Source organism: Pteronotus mesoamericanus, unplaced genomic scaffold (assembly GCF_021234165.1).
Source record: "Pteronotus mesoamericanus isolate MK-2021 breed Mesoamerican mustached bat unplaced genomic scaffold, CSHL_Meso_final contig_78, whole genome shotgun sequence".
NCBI lineage: Eukaryota > Metazoa > Chordata > Mammalia > Chiroptera > Mormoopidae > Pteronotus > Pteronotus mesoamericanus.
In genome coordinates, this window is record NW_026555258.1 from 14,984,449 (window position 1) to 15,004,489 (window position 20,041).

The 20,041-nt window shown below is 47.3% G+C and overlaps 1 protein-coding gene across 3 annotated transcripts in view; it reads left to right on the forward strand.

The window, feature by feature from the left end:
• Positions 1 to 20,041, forward strand: part of ASTN2 (astrotactin 2) — an 807,209-nt gene that overhangs the window by 745,107 nt on the left and 42,061 nt on the right. For all 3 annotated transcript variants that reach the window (XM_054584473.1, XM_054584474.1, XM_054584475.1), the window contains one exon: positions 12,936 to 13,077. In XM_054584473.1, the coding sequence (XP_054440448.1) occupies positions 12,936 to 13,077 (142 nt within the window). The remainder of the gene's footprint in view (positions 1 to 12,935; positions 13,078 to 20,041) is intronic.

Genomic DNA, 20,041 nt, shown 5'->3' on the forward strand with positions numbered 1-20,041 from the left:
TTTAAGGGTTACTGTCGCATCAGACACGATTAAGTACTTAATAAACACTAGTTATTATTATACTCCTGCTCTACTTTAAGTAGGATGGGTTGTCTTCTTAGACCCCAGCAGTCCAGGTTGCCGCTTCTCTCCTCTTTCCCTCCCTCCCCTCTCTCTCACCCTCCTCTCCGCCCCGACCTTGGCCGAGCTCCCTCCAAGGAAGGCCACATGCACGGGTTTTGCAGCGCAGAAGGCTGCCACATCCCACAGCGCACCGTTCCCACCACAGATGCCATCGCTATGTCTTCATCAGTGATTACGCGTCTTGTTCTAATAAATCAGAAGGCCTAATTTGCACAGAAATGCCATGCAGGCTAGCAGTGACGCCCCAAGCTTCAGGCTTCCACTCTGTAAAAGGAAACCCAGAACAGAGGGTGCCTCAGGCTCCCCTTGGCTTTGGGTCCTTGCAGGTTCACCTGTGGGCACTGACTGACCTGGAGTCACGAAATTAGCCTGCGTGACCTTGGACAGGAGAATTGTGATGTGGGCTGTGACCTCTTGGAGACCTGTGGGTCCCTGAGCCTCTGCCTTACACACAGGTACCCGCAAAGTGGAGGCGATAATCCTACCCTCCTACCTCCCTGGGGTATTGTGCAGGTCAAATGAGAGAGCGTTCTTTGTAAACCTGAATGAGCTGTACAATTTAGAGGGATTACTTATGCACACACAGACACTCGCACATGCATTTGTGTGTGTTTATGTGTGCACATATAAATATATATGTGTAAGTATATATACATACATATACATTTTATATATTATATACATATGAAGCTGTAAAACTCTCAGAACTATGTATGAATTAGAAACTTATAAACTGTGTTTACTCATTCAGTGTAACCTAACACATGTATTAAACAGTAGGAAAAACTGACCAGCCAAATTTTCCAAGTTTAAAAATCCTTTTATAGCTTTCATTGTGGATTGAAGAGAGAGCTTGTTTCCCCTTCTCTGTTTAAAGGAAAATTTTAATATAAATGGGGAAGCCAGGGAGTCATTTTTCTGGAGAGTGAAAGAAAAAAAATCTGTACATGTGTGGGAGGGATGGATGAGGGGATTTGGATGAAAATGGTCCCAAAAATTGCCCTGGTCAAATGCTCAAGGGCATTCATTTTTGGTGGAGGCCCTTCGGGCCTCTAAGCATCTCTAGAAAGTTCCCTCTGCCTGTAGGATTTAAATGAGACCCTGAGACTCTCCTCCAGCCAGGCTGTGGGGATATAGGGCCTTCCGCTGCCTGGGTTTTTGGTCCAAAACTGAAGAGGGAAGAGAGCAGCATCCACGCTGTAGGGCCGGGATCTCTCGCCTCTGTCCAGGGCACTAGGTAGGGCCATGCAGGATGGAATGAGAAGCAGCACTAGCCAGCCTCGGGGAGAGCCAAGGTGTGTACAGCGCTGGTCAGACATCGTCCTCTGTTCCTCCCCTTGCCGGGCGGGTCTTAGTGTCCAACCCCCACGTGCTCTACATCTCTCTGCTTCTGTCTCCTCTTTCTATTTTTGTCTTGCTGTTGTCCGTTCTCTTTTTGGATAATGTCCTTCTTCCTAACTAACTTTGTTTCCCTCCCTCGCTCTCCTTCCCTCCCTCCCTTTCTTCCTTTCTTCCTTCCTTCCTTCCAAACTTCCTGTTTCTCTTGGTCTCGGTCTCCTTCTGTCTCTGTTTTTCTGTTTTAATCTCTACCTGTATCTCTCTCTCTCCCGCCACCTCTCTCCCCCCTCCCTTCCTCCCTCTTCTTCCCCTTCCTCTGTCCTTGAATCCCTTCCTCCATCCCACCCTCCTTTCTTCCCTCTCTCTCTTTATCTCTAACTATCTCCATCTGTCTATGTCTGTCTGTCTTTCTCCCCCCCTTCCTCTTTCTCTTCCACTCCTTTCTAGTGTCATCTATTTCTACTTCAGTCACTCTGTCTCTGGGTATTTCCAAGCTATAGTTCTCCCTGACACTTTCTGTCTCTCTGACTCTCTCTCTCTCTCTCCCTCCTCTCTCTCTCTCTCTCTCTCTCTCTCTCTCTCTCTCTCTCTCGTTTGGAAGTCTACCTCTCTGCCACCTCCCAGACCCCAGCTCCTCCTCAGTTCACCTCAGCCTGGTGGGATAACGGTGTTGCTTGCACGACCAGAAAACCTGACTCATGGGTGCCAGCCTTCTCCCCTCCTGCTGTAGGGCGCGGGCACCGGGGTGGGATGAGGAGGGAGCGTGCGTTTGTCCGCGTGCATGTGCCAGTGTGGTATGCAAGTGGGTCGGGGCAACGGGATGTCCTCGGAATCTCACTCGAATCCTCTCCGGTGCCTCGATGGGCTCCTCAGAAGCTGCCTTTCAAGGTCCTGGCCAGATTTGGGTTTGAAGCTTGCACCCACCCTCGAGGGGAAGAAGAAAGACAAATGGCGGTCCCTTGTCTACTGAAGATGTCTCCGCTACCTGCTAACTATGGGCTTTGAGGTTTATATTTAGAAAAGGAAGGGATGCTGTGGACATTTCAGCAGTTTTTAATCTCTGGGCAGCCCTGGTTCGGGTGGAGGATGAGGTGCTAAGTGCACAGGATAATCCTCTTTTCCTTGATTTCTCTGTTGAATTTCTCCTCTCTACTTACCCCACAGCGAATGTTTCATGAATTGGTATTTTTCGTAAGAACAGTAATAATACCAACAAAGCTGCCATTTGTTGAATGTTTTACCATGGGCCGAGCACCGTGCTAAGTGCTGCATACATTGTCTAAGTTAATTCTCAGTTTGACCCCATCGGTTACGTTCAAATGGGCCTTTCCACATCCATTATACAAATGAAGGAAATGAGGCTCTAGGGAGATTAAGCAACTTGCTTAGGGGAGTCATTTGGCAAAGCCAGGATTTAAACCCAGGACTGAGCACAATATTGCCTTCAATACTTTTTTCTCTGCAAGCAGTATTTGAAAGCAGCGTCTTAATAAATGTAATTGTGTAAGTCAGTAAATGTGTGGAGGGCTCAGGAAAGGTGAGTGCCTCATGAGGCACTTCAGGGGGTGGCTGTCAAGCTGTCCTGGTCATGGCTGGGCTGCGAGTCTGCAGGAGGAGACAGGAGCAGGTGGTACAGCCGCCAGAGCCGCAGATTAGGAGGCAGGAGGGGCAGGCTTTAGCCAGGCACCTCTTCAGGTGGACGCACACCTTTCCTGAGCTTCAGCTTCTCCTGAAAATGGGAATTTGCACCTCCACCTCATCCCGCCCACCTCACCGAGCACTTACGAAGCTTTACTGTGATGTGCAGGTGAGGGTGTACCTTATGCACTGCAAAAGGTTTTACAGAAGGAGAGGGCTGTTGGAAGAGAAGGGCAATCCTCCCTGTAAAGAGAGGGTCTGGGCAGCCAGCGTGGGTGCTGAGGTGACGGGGCAGAGGTCTTGGCTGGGCAGGAGCGCCAGGGTCGGGCAGAGAACTGTTCTGGAAGCTCCAAGCCCAGGAAGCCAGCTGTGTATCTCTCTGCATTTAGCATCTTCATTCCCCCAACGCTTTGCTCCTTTCCTGTGATGCAGAAATTCCTCTGTGTCACCAGCGGGTATGTTTCCATACCTTTACCCTGGTGAGAGGTTCTTCACCCCCATGCTTTGCGTGTGTCCTGGTGTGCTGTTAGCTCTAAACACCCACAATATACACCTCAGTTCCTCGCAAAGCATGGCCTCCTCTCCCTCCAGAAGCACCCATCTGACGTTGTCCTCATCTTATCAACGCTCTGTGGATTTCCCTTAACACCTGCCCCTTATATATGCATCCTGCTTTCCAGATTATTAAGTACTTTTATAGTTTTATGGACTTAATTCACTCCTCCTGACCCCCTTGCAGAGTGGTTACTGACATCCTCATTTTAGAGACATGAAGACGGAGGCCCACTGAGACAAAAGCAATTAGGAAGTGCGTGTTGGGAAAAAAACAAAACAAACCACAGGCTCTGGAATTGGATCACCCTGGGTTCAAGGCCTAGCCTCACTATGCAGTAGCCGTGTGGTTGGGCAACCTGCCTCGGCTCTCCGAGCCTCTCTTGTCTTCTTGACAAACTGAGGATAATAAACCCAGCTCTGCAAGATTATATGCTGTTGCATCACATCTGTGGTCAGGGGGGCTGCTAGGGCCCACCGTCAGCACACACGGCGTCCGCCGTTTTGCACAGAGAGGGAGACGTTGAATGGTGTTCAGCCCAGAGAAAGCTGGAAGTATTAGAGGAGCCGAGACTATGATAAGCACATTCTGTACACTTGGTTCTTTCCACTTCACAATAGTGTAACACTTGGGATTGAGATTTTTAAAAAGAAAAGAAAGAAAAGAAAACCCTCTGTGGATGAGGGCTGTGGTGGCAGTAAACACACACTGTGGTCCTCAGAGAGTGGTGGCAAGGGGTGGGCCTTGGCTCTCCTCCTCTCTCCTCTCTCCTCCGCTTCCTCTGCAGTCCGGTCCCCAGGTCGGCCATCCTCACACATGTTAGCAATACCCTCTCCTTCTCTGGCCAAATGTATTAGCATCATTTGTCCTCGGGACGGTGGGGGTGACGAGGGCTTTTAATGCCCCCGACTAATCCAACCGTAGGAAAGGGCAGACTCCATTAGCCAAGTGCATGTGACTGCTAAGGTTAATGTTATTAAATTCTGTATTAATAATAAGTTGCAGGATTCCGGTGGGCCGCTCATAAAAGCAGCCACTGCAATTCTGCCTTGCTCCACTGTGAGCCCCACAGGGAAGGGAGGGGCTTTATGCTGTGTCTGTAGTGGGAGTCTTTTCCCTGGTACCCACTGGGTGTCCAGTAGCTGTTTGCGGACTGCTTCCCCAGTGGGGCTAACAGGTCTGTCCTAGACTTCGGTGAAGAAGGCCCACCGATCGCTTCTATAAGTGCCTTCAAGGCAGAGACTGGGTCTTTATAGCAGACCGCTCAGGGGCCATGCCATGCCCTCTTGGCCCACGGCCACTTCAGGCACAGGTGTGGTAGGCAAGTTTGTCCACAGCCAGGCTCACATTGTGCTGCTAGCGACATCAAATGCATGCTTCCACTTTGTGCCCATGGCCTTGTGCAGGACCAAGGGGGTGTCCTCTGGCCGTTCGCAAGCATAGAAAAAAAAATACAGTGTGGGGAAATTTACACCCCTGGGGAGGCTCTGTGGTCATCAGGAATCAGGGGGTGCATGCTTTAGCTCCCCAACGTTCAGCCAAACAATTCTGGGAGACATCTCATTCACATCTCAGAAGGTCCCTGTGGAACAGAGTCTCCTCACTCACAAGAGCAAACTTAATGACGCACCTCTATATTGACTTTACCTCTTCCCTATCTCATCCTTCCCTTTCCCCATGCCTGCTTCTTAGAATCACCTCCCAAATAAACCATGTGCACCTGAGCCCTTCGCTTAGGCTCTGCTTTCCAGGAATCAGGGACTAAGATGTTGTTCTTCATGTTGTTCCCAGCCATCAGCTCAGTTTATAGTACACACTAAATACATACACTCCCTAGAAAAATATTTATGGAGACCCTGCTGTGTACAGGCACCATGGCAAGTGAACAAAGTCCCTTTCTCATGGGGCTTACAGTAGGACATACGGACAGTATTTTAATTCTTCGAAATAAAACAAGGTAAGTTTAATGAAAAGAAATGAAGCGGGGAAAAGGGACAGAGCATGATGAAATGAGATTGAGGAAATGACATTTAAGCAGCAATCTGGGTGAAGAGAGGGGGTGAGCATGCAGAGACCTGGGGAGGAGCTCCGCAAGCATGGAGGCCTGGAGCAGGAACGTGCTTGGTGTGCTGGGGGTGGGGCGGGGGGTGCCAGCATGGCTGCCGTTCCCCCGGAGAAGGGAACACGGGCGATGAGGTCAGAAGCCGGGCCACAGGAAGCTGGGCATTGGAAATACTCAGTGATTTCTGTTCAATAATGGACTCTTTGTGTCCCTTGCCCTGGGTTGTGTTTTATGATGGGAAAGGCTCGGGTTCTGGAGTCTGACAGCTCTGGATTTGAAGTCAGCCTTGTTATTTAGATGGAGAGTGACCTTGGGCAACTTGTGTAAGACCTGTGAACATGTTTTGTTTGTTTGTTTGTTTGTTTGTTTCATGTATAAAGTGGTAATCATAAAACTGACCTCATAGAATTTATATCTGGTAGGATTCCTGTTTGCAAGGGATAGAAAACAAATGGAAACTAGCCTTGGCAGAAAAGGGAAAATATTAACACATGTATTTAAAATATCCACGGGTATATCTGGCCTCAGACACATGGATCCAAGCCTTCAAATGATGTCATCAGGACCTTGTCTGTTTGTCCCAAGAGTTAATCTCATTGATCAGGCCTCGGTCACTTGTTTATCTCTCTGGCCTCCAACATGGAATATCAGGCCACTGATTGCATGTTCATCTCTGGAGGAGGGAGGAGGCCTTAGCTACACATAAATAATAGTGACTGAAACTGGGGGAGAGATGACTCCCCAGTGGAAATCTAGGGTGCTATTAGTAAAAGGAGACATGGGTTTTTAGAGTCAGTCAAACCAACAGATGTCTACTTGGGGATTGGCATGGCAGTGAGCCAAAAGTCCCTTAGCACAATGCCTGGTACAGAGAAGCTCTCCGCAGACATTTGCTAGATCGCCATTGCCCTTTTTGGAGGACTTATTTTCCTGACAGGCCCTTCTTTCCCGGGCCATGTGAGTCCTACTCACTTTTGAAAGAAGTCACACCGGAGGCAACCTGCCTCTCCTAAAAGCATACTAATACCAGGTGCTACTGTTGGGGAAATGGGGGTTGAGGAAGAAGAGGCTTCAACCAGTGAAGTTCATTTTCCAGAATTCCACAAACATCTGCATGGCCAGCCTAGGCTGGGTACCGGTGTCCACAGACGTGCCCCAAACACAACTCCTGCCCAAAGCTTCTCACTGCCCGAGGGCCAGGGCACATTAGGGAAATCACAGACTGTCTCTCAGATGTCCTGGTCCTAGCCTTTACTCTTTCCTTTCTCGGGGGCTCTTGTTAGGCAAGTTTTTTAACCTACCTTGAACCTATTTCCTCATGTGTAAAAGCTCAATTAATCTAACTCATTAGGTTGTATTGAATGTTATTAGTCAACATGGGTTGTTTTGAATGTTTAACCACGACAATGTAAGTAAAAAAATGTCCAACACTTTTGATGCCATCTAGTAAGAATTAAATAAACATTTCCTTTCCCTTTCCTCCCTCCCTCCCTTTCTTTCTCCTTTCTTTAAAAACCTACTTCCTTTGCGGGGGTGAAAAAAAGGAAGTTCTAGGGAGTTAAGTTATCATTTGATGTAACTAAAAGCAGCCGAGTTTAACCACTAAAAATTTATGAGACAAACTGATGGGATGTGATGGGGAGGAGGTAGCAGCGTGTGGGGGCACTGACATGGCAAACCATCCATGTAGCGTGGATGCCGCATGTATTAGGTATTCCTGGCTCAGTTCTCCAATGGCCTCCTACTTTCCAGATGAAGAAGCAGTGTCTGAGAGTTTAATCACCCATCCCTAGGTAAAACAGTTCAAAAGTGGTAGAGCCTAGCTTCACACCAGCTCTCTTCTGGCCTTCAACCCACTCCCTTTGCCCTACCCCGCCCGGCCATCAGGCCTTCAGACCGTCAGGCCATCCGATGATGCCAAGTACCAGCACACACTGGTTTTTTCTAATTAGTACAGCGTCATGTATTGGAAGAAAAGAATCCATTACAGCTGAGAGGGCCTCAAGTGAGGCCCCCCAAGAAATATTCTGTCACTGACAAGGTCTCAGAATGCATTTCTCCATTTGCCCAAGTAAAGGAAAGGTGGGGAAAATACAGAGCCCCGCTCTTCCCTGTGCACCCAGCAAGGAGCAACTGCAGGTGAGGGAGAGACCAGCCCCGGGTGGCCTCTAAATCCCCGTGGCGTTTCCTGAAAAGAGCGTGGAGTCCTGAGCGGGGACCTTGTTCCCCACCTGGGCTAAATAACTCACCGCTCCCGCCCCTTCCATTTTGGAAATTCTTTGCTGTTTTTCTCCCAACCTGGTTTCAATTTGCTCTTGTGGCCAGCTTTGACGGTGACCTCAATCAGAGGGAGAGGGTGAGGGGAGAAAGAGAGGGAGAGGGAAAACCAAGGAGGAAGAGGGTTGAGGGAGTGATGAAAGGAGTGGGAGAGAGCGTGGAGGCAGGGGGCGGGGCCCACGGAACAACTGCGCTCTGCTTTCTTGGGTTGGTTCTGAAGCCTCAGCAGAATCGTGATTGACCCTTTCTGTGGATCGTAATGAGAGCAAGGCTTGAGTCTGAGTGGATAAAGAAATGTGTGGGGGTCTGGCCCAAGCCCACTCGGGTTACAGCCCCAGAAGAGCCATAATGGGGAACAGGCACATTCCTGTACAGCGACTCCCAACTCCCTATCTGTTTTCAAGGAAAGAAAAACAGAAAAAGAATGTTAGAGTCTTGGACAGGCATGGGTGAGGCGGCGGCGGCAGCCTGGGTCTTGGAGGGTTCTGCCATAACAATGTCCCATGGAGGAAGGGACAGAGGTGACCGAGGCAGAGCGTCCTAGTGGAAGGCACGTGGATGTCAGAGGCAAAAGAGCTGGTTATTATGGACTCTGCCCCAAGTGGCTGCAAAGCCCACTGGAAATGCAACATTCCTGAACTTCTGTATTTCTGTCAGGGAATGTGGCAGGGTTTTGGGATTCAAACATTTCAGGCAGTAAAACGTTTAAGCCAAGCTCTTTATTTTTTAAGTGATTTTTTCCCAACTTAAATAAAACATGGGCCATCATTACATAAAATAGATTAAACTGGAGTTAATCCAGTTGAAGGTTAATGTGGGTATAGAGGAGACAGACTTAGCCACCCCCACCCCTCGCAATTGCCTTTCCTTTTTACCCCAAGAGTTCTAGATACTCTAATTTGCAAACCACTGTTAGAGTATAATTCATATTGGAAAGCAGCCGAACTTCTGTCTTTTGAGACTTCTTCTGTCTTTTGTCTCTCTTGGGCTTTTTATCTTTCTCACAGGTTCCAAGTTTAAGAAGACAGCAGGGTGGAGCTGTGTGCCCAGCACACTGCCTGGCACACAGTAAATGCCCAGGAAATACAGCTCACATTCATGCTGAATGGAGTTGGTCAGAAGCTGAGGAGCAAGAGCTCCTGGACAGCCCAGGAAGCTCTCCAGTTCTCGCTGATGTTGCCACATAGGGTGGCTGCCATGGATTATCTGAGAGCATATGCATATGGGGGCTGAGAGCTTAAGTTTGGTTCCAAGTCTCCCTCCCACTTTGTGTATGGCCATGGGCAAACCACTCTCTTTCTCTGGGCTTCAGTTTTGTCACCTGGAAAAGGAGTGCATTGGATAAAAAATCACACCTAAGGGTCCTTCTCTCTCTTCTGGGTTATGGCAACCATAGTAACAAAAACCATAATGATAGTTGAAATAGTTTCTGAGCTCTTGCAATATATCAGGCATTGTGCTGATTGATTTCTAACAATATGCTATACCCATTTTACATATGAGAAAATAGAACCTGTCCAAGGCAAGGTGTAAGAGGGATGGACCAGGAGTTAATCTTAGGCAGCGTAAATTCAGAGCCCAGCCTCTTAACTGCTGCGCTGTGTTACTGCTCATTCGATTGTATGCTGCCAGATGCAGAGCATGTTATATTGTGGAACCACAATGTATGTGTTCAATTGCACTGAACTGCATTTGTGCATAGAGAAGCCCCAGGCCTTTCCTACCCCCGTTTACCCCCTACAAAGTGAGGAAGGACAGTGAGGGGTTGCGTCAGTCACCTGCCTCCATCTAGGTTACATTTAAACCTTCTGGAACAGAGTGCCAAGAAAAGCAATATTACAATTTACTTTATGGGTCAGTTCTTGTATTTAACAACCCTTCCTGTTGTCAGATTACAAGCTGTAGAAGGTCAGGGACCATTTCTTTTATTGTTTCATTCCTCAAGCCCATAGAGCTAAGAGAGTGGCATGAATTCAATGGCAAATTGAACAGAGCTGAGAAAACGTGCTTTCTAACACTGCCCCTTTTTAAACTTTCTCTAGGAGGCAGCATAGTATAAAAGAAAAGGTATGGGTTTGGAGTGAGGAGGATAAGGGTTCAAATCTCAGCTTTGGCCCTTCCTAAGTTTGTAAGCGTAACCTCAGCTTTACAATGGAGATACTAAAATATAACTCATTAGGATTGAATACTGTCACGATTAAATGGAAAAAAAGAAAGGTTGCTACTAAAAGTCAGTTTTCTTCTTTTTAATTCTTTTCACTTTAAAGTCCTTATGTATAAATAGTCCCAAATGGCACTGGAACCTAAATATGTCCTTGACGTGACTAGTTATATACTCCATATTAACCAGTTTCTTCATTGGAACTAAACCTACAAACCCTAGAACTGTGTGCCAGTACTTATGGGGCATTTGTCCATAGTCAAAATTACTCTGAAATGCATGGAAATATCTGGAAAGCTATGCCCATTTGAAAATGAATGTCAAGCATCTTTTGGCTTGAAGACAGTTAATTAATACAGGCCATAGTTTACTAAGTTCCCTCATGAGGGGCCAGCTTTTTCAATGGCTATCTGGAAACAAATTGAAAAGTAGACAGACATGGATCCAAGCTCAAAGAAAACAAAGGTAAGCAGCCAGACTTGGAATCCTAAGAAACTAAGAGAAAAAAGCTCTCACTCCATTCAGTAAATAATCCCATGTCTCCCGCCAACCCCTATTTTTTTCTTTTTTTTTTTTTTACCACATGCATTGCTTTGGTACCTGTTGTAAGAAACACATTGTTAGTTTATGATTTTGCTATGAAAGAGGCTGACATAAGAGGCCTAAAGGAGAAATAGGGATGCCAGAATCTGGGATGAAAAAAGGGTTTCATTTACCTCTTTATTTCCTAGCAAGACCTCTGGTTCTGGACAAAGAATTTCTTCCTAGACTCAGCTTTTCTTTCTAGACTCCAAAGTCATAAAAGAGTTATTGGTCCCTTGTTACAGAAAGGAAAACTGAGACTTTAAGAGGTTGAGGGATTTGCAATAAATGGTGGAAATAGAATTCAGTCCCAAGTCTGCCTGGCAACAGCCGCTGAACTTGCAGGCTGTCAGCGGCAGCCTGATCCAGACAGTTGCTCTCGCATCTATGTATCATGGCCATGAACTGTATGTTGTCTTTTTAAAAAGTGGAAAACAAAAAACAGTACCCATCAGATCCGTCGTATTGGACCACAGGGACCAATACGTCATAGAACTGTTGTTTACCTGCATCCCAGGCCCATCCAGACACTTCAGTCAGACAGGTCTGACATGATTTGCTTGTGAGTGGAGAGTGAACTTGTCTTTGAAAGACCAACCCGAAGCGATCTGCGTGTTCTGCCGACCCCGTTCCCTGGGGGAGAAGTGCCAGCTGGCTTCTCTGGGCCTCCGTCTGCCCAGATACTGTCCAATGAGGGTTCCATTAGCTTAGATTGTCCTTAAGCCCAAGTAGAGAAGGTAGAGTTGAATGGGCATCCTTCTCTTGTTTATTACTGAGAACAAAAGCAAGTAGAGTGTGTGGGGCCCTCTGTATCAGGCGGGAAGGAGGGCAAGGACTCAGCAGTTGGGAGGCCTCATGTCATTGCGTACTCTGTGGTATAAAATACCACACGTGCCTGCTTTCCTTCGAAGTCATCCATTTAGAATTGGAAGGGAACTCAGAGGCCATTTAGTCTGACTCATTTACTTTATCTATTTTTAAGTAAATGTTATTGATTTTTTCCTTGTTACAAAAGCAATACATTGTAGATTATTTAAAAAATAGAGATAAGCAACATTAAGACAGAAAAAGTACCCATTATCTCACTTCCCAGACAAAGCCACTATTATGCATTTGCTATATATTTTTTTCTCTTTCTAAATAAATACACATGTAAAATTTCCACCATAAATTAGATTATTCTGTATTAGTGTAACCTGTTTATAAACTTAATATATCATGAATATCCTTTCATATAACTCATATTATTCTACAATATTACTGTTAGAGGCTATAAAATATTCCATTGCATCATTGAACTGTAATTGATATTGCTGTTTCTATATTGTGAAACATTTAGTTCCTAAATTCTTGCTGGTTTAAATAGTGCTACTTATCTTCACAACTTAATCTTTGTGCACATCTACAAAAATCCTAATAGTGATTTTCTAGCACCTCCACTTTACAGAGGAAAAAACTATGGCTCAGGGATGGGAATTTAGTTGTCCAAAGCAATACAGCAAATTTTTAACAGAACTAAGACAAGATCTCAGGATTCCAAACGTTCAGTCATTCTTTCTAGTCTTTGTCAAATCTCTGCATTACTTCTATTTCTAGTAAACATCTGCTTTCTAAAATCCAATGGCTAGGTGACTTAAAAATCATGGCGTCCAGGACACTTGTTCTTCCACGGTCCCTTTCTGTCCCATGCCCCTTCATTGCTAATCAGTCATGGAATTCTTACCTCCTTAGCAGGACCAAGTCTCTGTCCATCACAACAGAAATCCATAAATCTAGGGCCAGTGCATTAAAGTGACCATGTGACATGAAACCCATTTTATATTCTCATCCAACTCCTTCATCATACAGGAAGGGAAATGCAATTCCAAAATGAACGGGACTTGCAGAAAGCACTGTCCCACCCTAGTCTTTTCATGCATTTTGATTACACAGTAATTTCCCTCAATTGAGCCTTGGTACAATATTGTAAAGGTAGGTATCAGTATCCCCACTTTACAGTTGTGAAAGTTCAGGCATCAGTTTAAACAAAGATTGACAGGGCTATGGACTGACCTCTGTCATTTTCATACCTTATGCTTCTTCTGTCCACTAATTCTTTTAATAATGGTATATGCAGATGTTTGATGGGATTGGACAATGGCAAGAATGTCTGCTCACCGAGGCCTGAGCTAGGGAGCTTATCTTTCTCTGTCTCCCTCCAGGAGAATTCCTGAGTTTTGCCGATGACTTACTCTCTGGCCTGGGGACATCTTGTGTAGCAGCTGGTCGAAGCCACGGAGAGGTCCCAGAAGTCAGTATCTACTCCGTCATCTTCAAGTGTCTGGAGCCTGATGGCCTCTACAAGTAAGACATGCCGGGTGTATGGGGAGAGGGAAGCAGACAGGATGGTTTTAAGTCTGGAAGACAAGGCATGGATTGTCTGTCCAGGTCAACCAAATGTCTTCTAGGCCAGCCTGTGTGCGCGCCTTGAGATGCTAAGGTTTAGAAGTGTCCATTGGAGAAGTGTGGCCATAATGAGTCACAGACTCATACATGTTGAGTGCTAATGGGCCCAGGGAGGCCAGAAACTCAAAATCATTCCTCCTACTGATGAAGAATCTGTTTCCCAAAGAGGGAAAGTGGCAAGCTGGCAAGGAGGTTTGTGACTGGTGTCCCCGCCTTGTGTTTTTTTTTTCCTCTCAGTTCGATGGTATCTCCTCTAAAAAATATTATATTAGCATACACCAAGTATATATACATGCTAGATATACACACACACACATACTTTCATACACACACACACACACACACACACACACATTTTTAGTAGCAGATCTAGCCATTCCCTTAGACATAGCATCATTATCACTCCTTCATAGAGGACATTAGGGTCATTGCATCCAAACTTCTGGAGGTGAAAAAGGACATCATTCTGCAACTCATCTGTTCATCTCAGAGGGAAAAGGCAATTATTTTTCTTTCGTTTCCCATCTCATTGAGTGTTACCACATGTGGATGCAGCCATCATAAGCTATAATATGAAGTTCTAGAGACGAGTTTTCTTCATGTACCCTAATTATAGAACTGTATACCACCTCTCTTGCCAACCTAGAAAGCTGCATTATTACCAAGGTGAGCATTATCACAATTGCTACAATTATTCAACTCATTTTTTTTTCTTTTATTCACATACTCAATGATTCATTCATATATCCATCTATCCCTTTCTTCCTTCTTCCTTTTATCCACCCATCCATCCATCCCATTCATCCGTCTTCTCATTTTATACTCTGTCATTCTTTCATGTATTTGTTCATTAATTATTTCATTATTTGCATTTTTGTTGACTCACCTATTACTCGTTTACTTATTTGCAGATATATTTTGAGGATTCCCAGTGTCCTGATACTGTGCTAGGCAATGCTGGAGTGAATGTGATTAAGATAAAGATTCTAAGCCCAGATAACTTATAATGTAATTATGGTAAGAAAGACCACCTACTGTGTATTCAAATCTGGCTTTGACATTTTTAGATAAGTGACCTTTGGATAGGTTGCTGTACCTCTATGAACTTCAATTAAAAAGTAAATCTTAGGTTGCAGAATTGCATGAAAATGAACAAGAAACATCCCAGCACAGTATCAAAGGATGTGCTCAATAAATATTAGTCCCTCTCCACCTGTGAATCTCCCTTACCTCCAAAACATTCTTTTCACTTCTTCTGGAAGACCATGGCTTTTCTAAAGACCATGGAGCTCTTTTCAACACTTGACATATTCAGGATCATTGGTAACACACAACACATCCATGCACCAAACTCAGGAATATCACTGTGAGCTGGAAACTGGGCCTCTCCCTCTGATTCTGCCACTGACTGTCTCATAGATGTGGGGGCCCTACTTTTATTTTACGCAGAATGACAAAAATTAGTCGGGGACAGGCACACGGTACCCGAAGTACAGTAGGCTATCAGACCTATTCCAGTGGGACATCTGGGCAGACCTCACAGAGGAGGTGGCATTTGCTCCAGTGACAAGTCAGGATCCAGATCTTGAGAGCATGTGTGACTCTATGGTTCAGTAAATGCTGACACAAACCCCTGCGGCTTTAGGGTGACTGCATCCCTGAAAAGCAAGTATGGGACTAGATTAAGAGCTATAAACTCCTCTCCAACTCTAAAAACTATGATTATAGATAGAAAGTAGCAGTTTTGAAAGATTTCCTGGTGGCTGCCCTCTGGTTCCTCTGTCCCTTATTAAGGGCCTAGACTGGAGGCAGATAGACCTGGGCTCAAATCTCTGCCCTGCACTCTGTCAGCTGTGTGGCGCCGAGGTAGCTTCTCAGCCTTCTGAGCCTCCATTTGCTCGTCTGTGAGCATGTGGATAACACCACGGCCAGCTCACCGGGACCCCAAGGGCCTTTGATGAGGTAAGGCACCAACGCCCTCCGCTTGGTGGTGAGCTCCCAGTAGCAGCATATGTGTTAGCAATTATCACTGTTGCTCCCATTTCCCTTGTTATGGTAATAATTAATTTCATCTCCCTTCCCCTCCATTCTCCAATTGCTGGGAGAAACAGTATTTAGCAGAGGGGGACAGAGTCCTGGCAGGCGGTTCCTGTAACAGAGACACAAGTAGAAGCCCCGTCTCTTTGACATGGTGGGGACTTGGCTTCAGCCGGGCTGGAATCCTACAGGGCGTTATGTAGAAAGCAGTGAAATGTTTTATGGCACCCCAAAAGCAATTAACACTGAGAGCTGACAAATCACCTGCCGTCCTTTAAAACTGAGGAATGTTTTTCCCTCATCTCTTCTTTTTCTCACTGCTTGGCACCCCCTGCCCTCTTTCCACCTCTTGAAGTAGGATCATCCTTTCTTTTTCTGTCCTACAAATGTGCTTGCGATGAGCTTGTCATGCCTCACTCTGAATACTTCCTTCTCTCTGACACTGATTGGATTAATGGCCCGGGACCTGGGCCACTCTGAGAGGGAGCCAGGGTATTGTTTGGACCCGTCTCTCATCCCACTGGCGGCCGGCCGTCCTCCCTGAAGTCTGACCGACTTGGTCTCGCGTTTAAAATAGTTTCAGTGTCCGTTCTTGGGGTTTCTCATTTTCTGCTTGCTTGTTCCTTACCAAAAGTAGTTTTATTCCTGTCGGGCCAAAGGGTTAGGGTTTGGAAAGAGCACAGGCTTCAAGGACAAGTTGAGCTGGGGGCAAATCTGGATTCTGCCCCCTTCGCCTCACCTGCCCTGGGGAAGGTCATTTTCCACTGTTCTATGCAGTAGTTGCTTCTTCTGCTAAGAGAAGGCTGGTGATTTTCCATGTCTCATAAGGTTATAGGGAAGAGCATTCTGTGAAAAACCCCATGAACAGGGTTTACCAGGTTGCCTGGCCTACAGGAGGCCTGCGACTTTCTTCCTCCTTTTGCTTCGTTGACCTTGACTTAATTGTCAGTTTTCTTTCATCCAAGGACAGACTAAAGGAGCTACACCCTATGAGGCAGGCGGAGGTCCCACTAGCGCTGGAAAGAATGACTATCGAGGATCTTTTGGGAAGAACGAGGATGAAAGAGAGCATGGGTCCAGACCCCCAGGTTTTCGTTAAGGACAGTTGTGCACCAAACCCCCACATCCACACTGCCAGGGGACGAGATGGAAGGATTCGGGGGGCCCAGGTGTGGAGGACCAGCCTCTTCGGCAAGAAGTCTGTGTTCACATCCCACTGCCACCACTTCTGCCTCTGGGGCCTTGGGCTAAACGTTCCTGTCCTTGTTTTGCAGGTTCAGCATCTTCAAACTGCAGGTGCCTGAGATAGGCCCCAGCTTGAGAGCTCTTGGAATATATAGTTTTGCCATCAGATTTTTTCTCATTTGCTCTCATCTCCTCCTCCTGTGCTCCAGCCTTTCTAACTCCTCTACCACCCAGAGACTCCTTGCTTTGGTTTTTCCCTCCTGCGCCTTTCCGCATCTCCATCTGTGTCTTCCTGCCGGTCAGTCCCTCTCTGTGTGTTTTCTGCATAGCGCACTGTCTCTGTCTGCCTGCCAGTCTCCCAAGTATTGCTTCTTTCTGTTCGTCAGTCTCTTAGTTTCAGTTTCTGGGTGTCTCAGTTTCTCTATTTCTTCTTTTGAGTGTTGCTCTCTTGTGCACGCGTGCACGCTCTCTCTCTTTCTCTGTCTCTCCGTCTGTCTCTCTCTCTGTCTCTGAATCTGGCCCCCCTCCATCCCCACTCCCTCGCTCCACCCCACCTAGAAAGGCAAATTGCTTTTGCAGCCCGTCCATCCATGCAATTTTACATAGCGCCACAGGGTTGAAACCAATTGGAAGAATGAAGGTCAAGGCAGATTTTCTGTCCTAAGCTCACCCTGGTGTAACAAAACAGAAACATCAGCACTCAGGCCCTGTGTAAATTGAATTTCCTTGTTTGTTTCATTTGTTTTGCTTTTGAATGAAAACAAACAAAGAGCAACAGAGGGAGAGGGTCCACAGCAGGTCTGACAGTGTGGCAGCTCCTGTACCCTCAGGCTCTTGGAATCCCACGGTGACCCTGAGCAGGAACCTCTACTCAGCATAGATGAGCCGGGCCAGGCTGGGCATTTGTGGTCCCTGCCCTTGCCTGGCCAGAGGCCTAGACACCCTTGTCGTTGCCGCTCCCCAATTTCCTATTAGCCGAGGTAATTAGCCTCTGTCTTGTCTTGGCTGCCTCGCCTTTCTCGAATCATGGATGACTGCCAAAGGGTCCGGAGCAAACACACAGTGGCAGCCAGGCCCGATTCCTGGGGTGGGGGGCTCATTCCCACACATTCGGAGGCTTGCCCCAGGCCCGCCCTCACCTCCCTGGCCTCAGCTCTGTGAAAGGAATGCCAAGGGAGCCTGGGTACTGCGACCTCGTGCCAACACCCGCGGTGGGACCAGAGACTCGAGGCGAACGCTCCTTTTTAGCAGTGGAGGGAGGAGTTGGGGGACAGCAGTGAATGTAATGCCAAGGCCCTGGAGAAGGGAAGGCATTGTGAAGAGAGAGCCTGAGGTCAGGGGTCAGACGACAGTTCCCACCCTTGCTTCCAGCGAGACCTGGGGCCAGTTCCGCCCCCTCCTCTGGCCGCGGTATTCTCATCTGTGAAATGGAAAGGCGAAACTCAGTGAGCTCGAAGACTCGCACACGGAGGCAGGGATGCAGACTCCACTGCAAAGCCTCCAGTCTCTGTGCCCCAGTGCTTCCTGGATGATAATGATAATTGTGATAATCAGTTCACTGGGCATTCACTACATGCCAGGAAACTGGAAAAGTATGTTACCCGTGCTGTCTCACTCTTCACCATAACTCTATGGATCTGGTGGTATCATCACCATCATCATCATCATAGTCTTCATCACCATATCCCATTTCATAAATGAGAACACTAGGGCTTAACAGAGTAAACATTTTTGCCCAAAGTTACATGACAGGAAGTGAGAAAGCTGAGATTCCTACCCAAGCAGACTCTTACACTCCCCCTACCTCCCCCCACGTGCTGTCTCTGTCCTGTTCACTCACACGTGTGCAGTCGTCGGAAGTACCTGATGAGGTATGACTGAAGAGTGGAAGAGGGCCTTCCGTCTGCAAGCATCCCTGTTTGCAATGGAAAAAAAAAAACACAAAACTTTTGGGACAGGAAGACCCAGACTGAAGCCTGCAGATCTGTGGAGAAGGCACTTCACACCTCACCTTCCTCATCTATAAAATGGAGCTAATTAATTTTACTCCCACAAGTCATTGCAAAGATTAAACTGGAGAGTATATGAGACAGGGCTTTGCCTTTTTCATCAGGTCATGAGCACATGAAGGGTAATCATGATCATTCTGTCTGTCAGAGAGCAGCACCCAGAGGCCAATAAATGTTTAAATCAACACGGCCCCCCCCCTCCCCACCACGCATACATATAGTTTAAGCAGGCCTTCGAACTCAGACCTCGGCCCCCACATCTACCGACCATGTGGCCTTGGACAAATTTCTTAACCTCTCTGAGTTTCAGTTTTTTTCATCTGTAAGAGGGAATCATACTTAGACTTACTTTATAAGATTGTGAGCCTTCAATGACCTGAAACATGCAAAGAGCACAAGGTAGAGTGTCTAACGCGTTGTCAGCACTTAGTACACTGTGGGGGGAGGGGGAGGAGCCGCTGCTAGGACTCTCCTTGATTGCGCACTTTACCCAGGCGGCTGTGCCTGGGGCTGCCGCTGGCTGTCGACACCCATCTCAGCAGGAGAGCAAGGTAACCCTGCCTCTGCAGTCCTGGCAACTGCCACATGAACGGTTACACCCTGAGTCTGTGTGAGCCCCGCTGCTCCCAGTGCCATTGCCGAGGGACCCAGGACCCTCAGCTCTTATCTGCTGACTGGCTTCCCAGGCTGCCATGTGTTTCTGCACGCAACCCCAGGCTCCTGGCCCACAGATGCTGCTCCAAAAGCCCAGGGGGCTTGGAGCGTCGGATGGAGCATTGCTGGGTTCCTCGTCACCCCCAGGGCACCCCACTCCCGGTGCCTGGGCAGCACATTGCAGAAGCAGCCAGGGCCACCACCGTGGATACTATAATTACATATTAGATGAAATCCCAAAGTTTCCCTTTGTTTACATTCCTACCCTACCCTCTTCATTTCCTCTCTTCGTGCCAAGAATCAGCACAGAATTTACTGGAAACAGCATGAAAGTCATCAGGAGCCCTCCAGGGCTGGGTTTTGAAAGCGCTTGCCCAGACGATGGGGGGCTGAGACCTGCAGACTGTGCTGTCTCTGGCCCAAAGCAGCTGCGTGGCCTTGGGCAAGGAGCGTCTCCTGTTCTCCATTTGTGGAAGAGGGATGGACCGGGACCATCCCACAGGGCTGGTTCATGATTTCAGAGTCTGTGCATCTTCAGAGATAATAGAAGCAAGAAGATGGACTCAGGCCGCTGGCAGTTACAGAGAGAAGAGTTTGCCTTGAGTGGGAGAGCTTCATTCAGCTCAAAGCACACTACTTATGCAGTTTCAGTGACCCAGTCTGCTTAGTGGGCCTCCTGAGCCAAGTCCCTGATGTAACCGGACCAGCTTCGGAGGGGACTTTCAGCTCCCAAGAGAAAGGAGATGTGCTCAGAGGAAGCCTTCCGTGCTGACCAGGGATCCTGGGCTGCGGCCTCTGGGCCCATGTGAGCTGAGACTGAGGCCAAGGTTGATCCAGGACACAGCAGGGAAAGGAGCCAGGACGGGCCTGACGATTCCTGCCCTGCTCTCCACTGGCTTTTTCTTCCCCCTGTGAAACTTCCCCTGTCCCTTTTCTCTCCGGTTCTCCCTCCCTGTCTTTTCGCCTGTCTTCCTCCC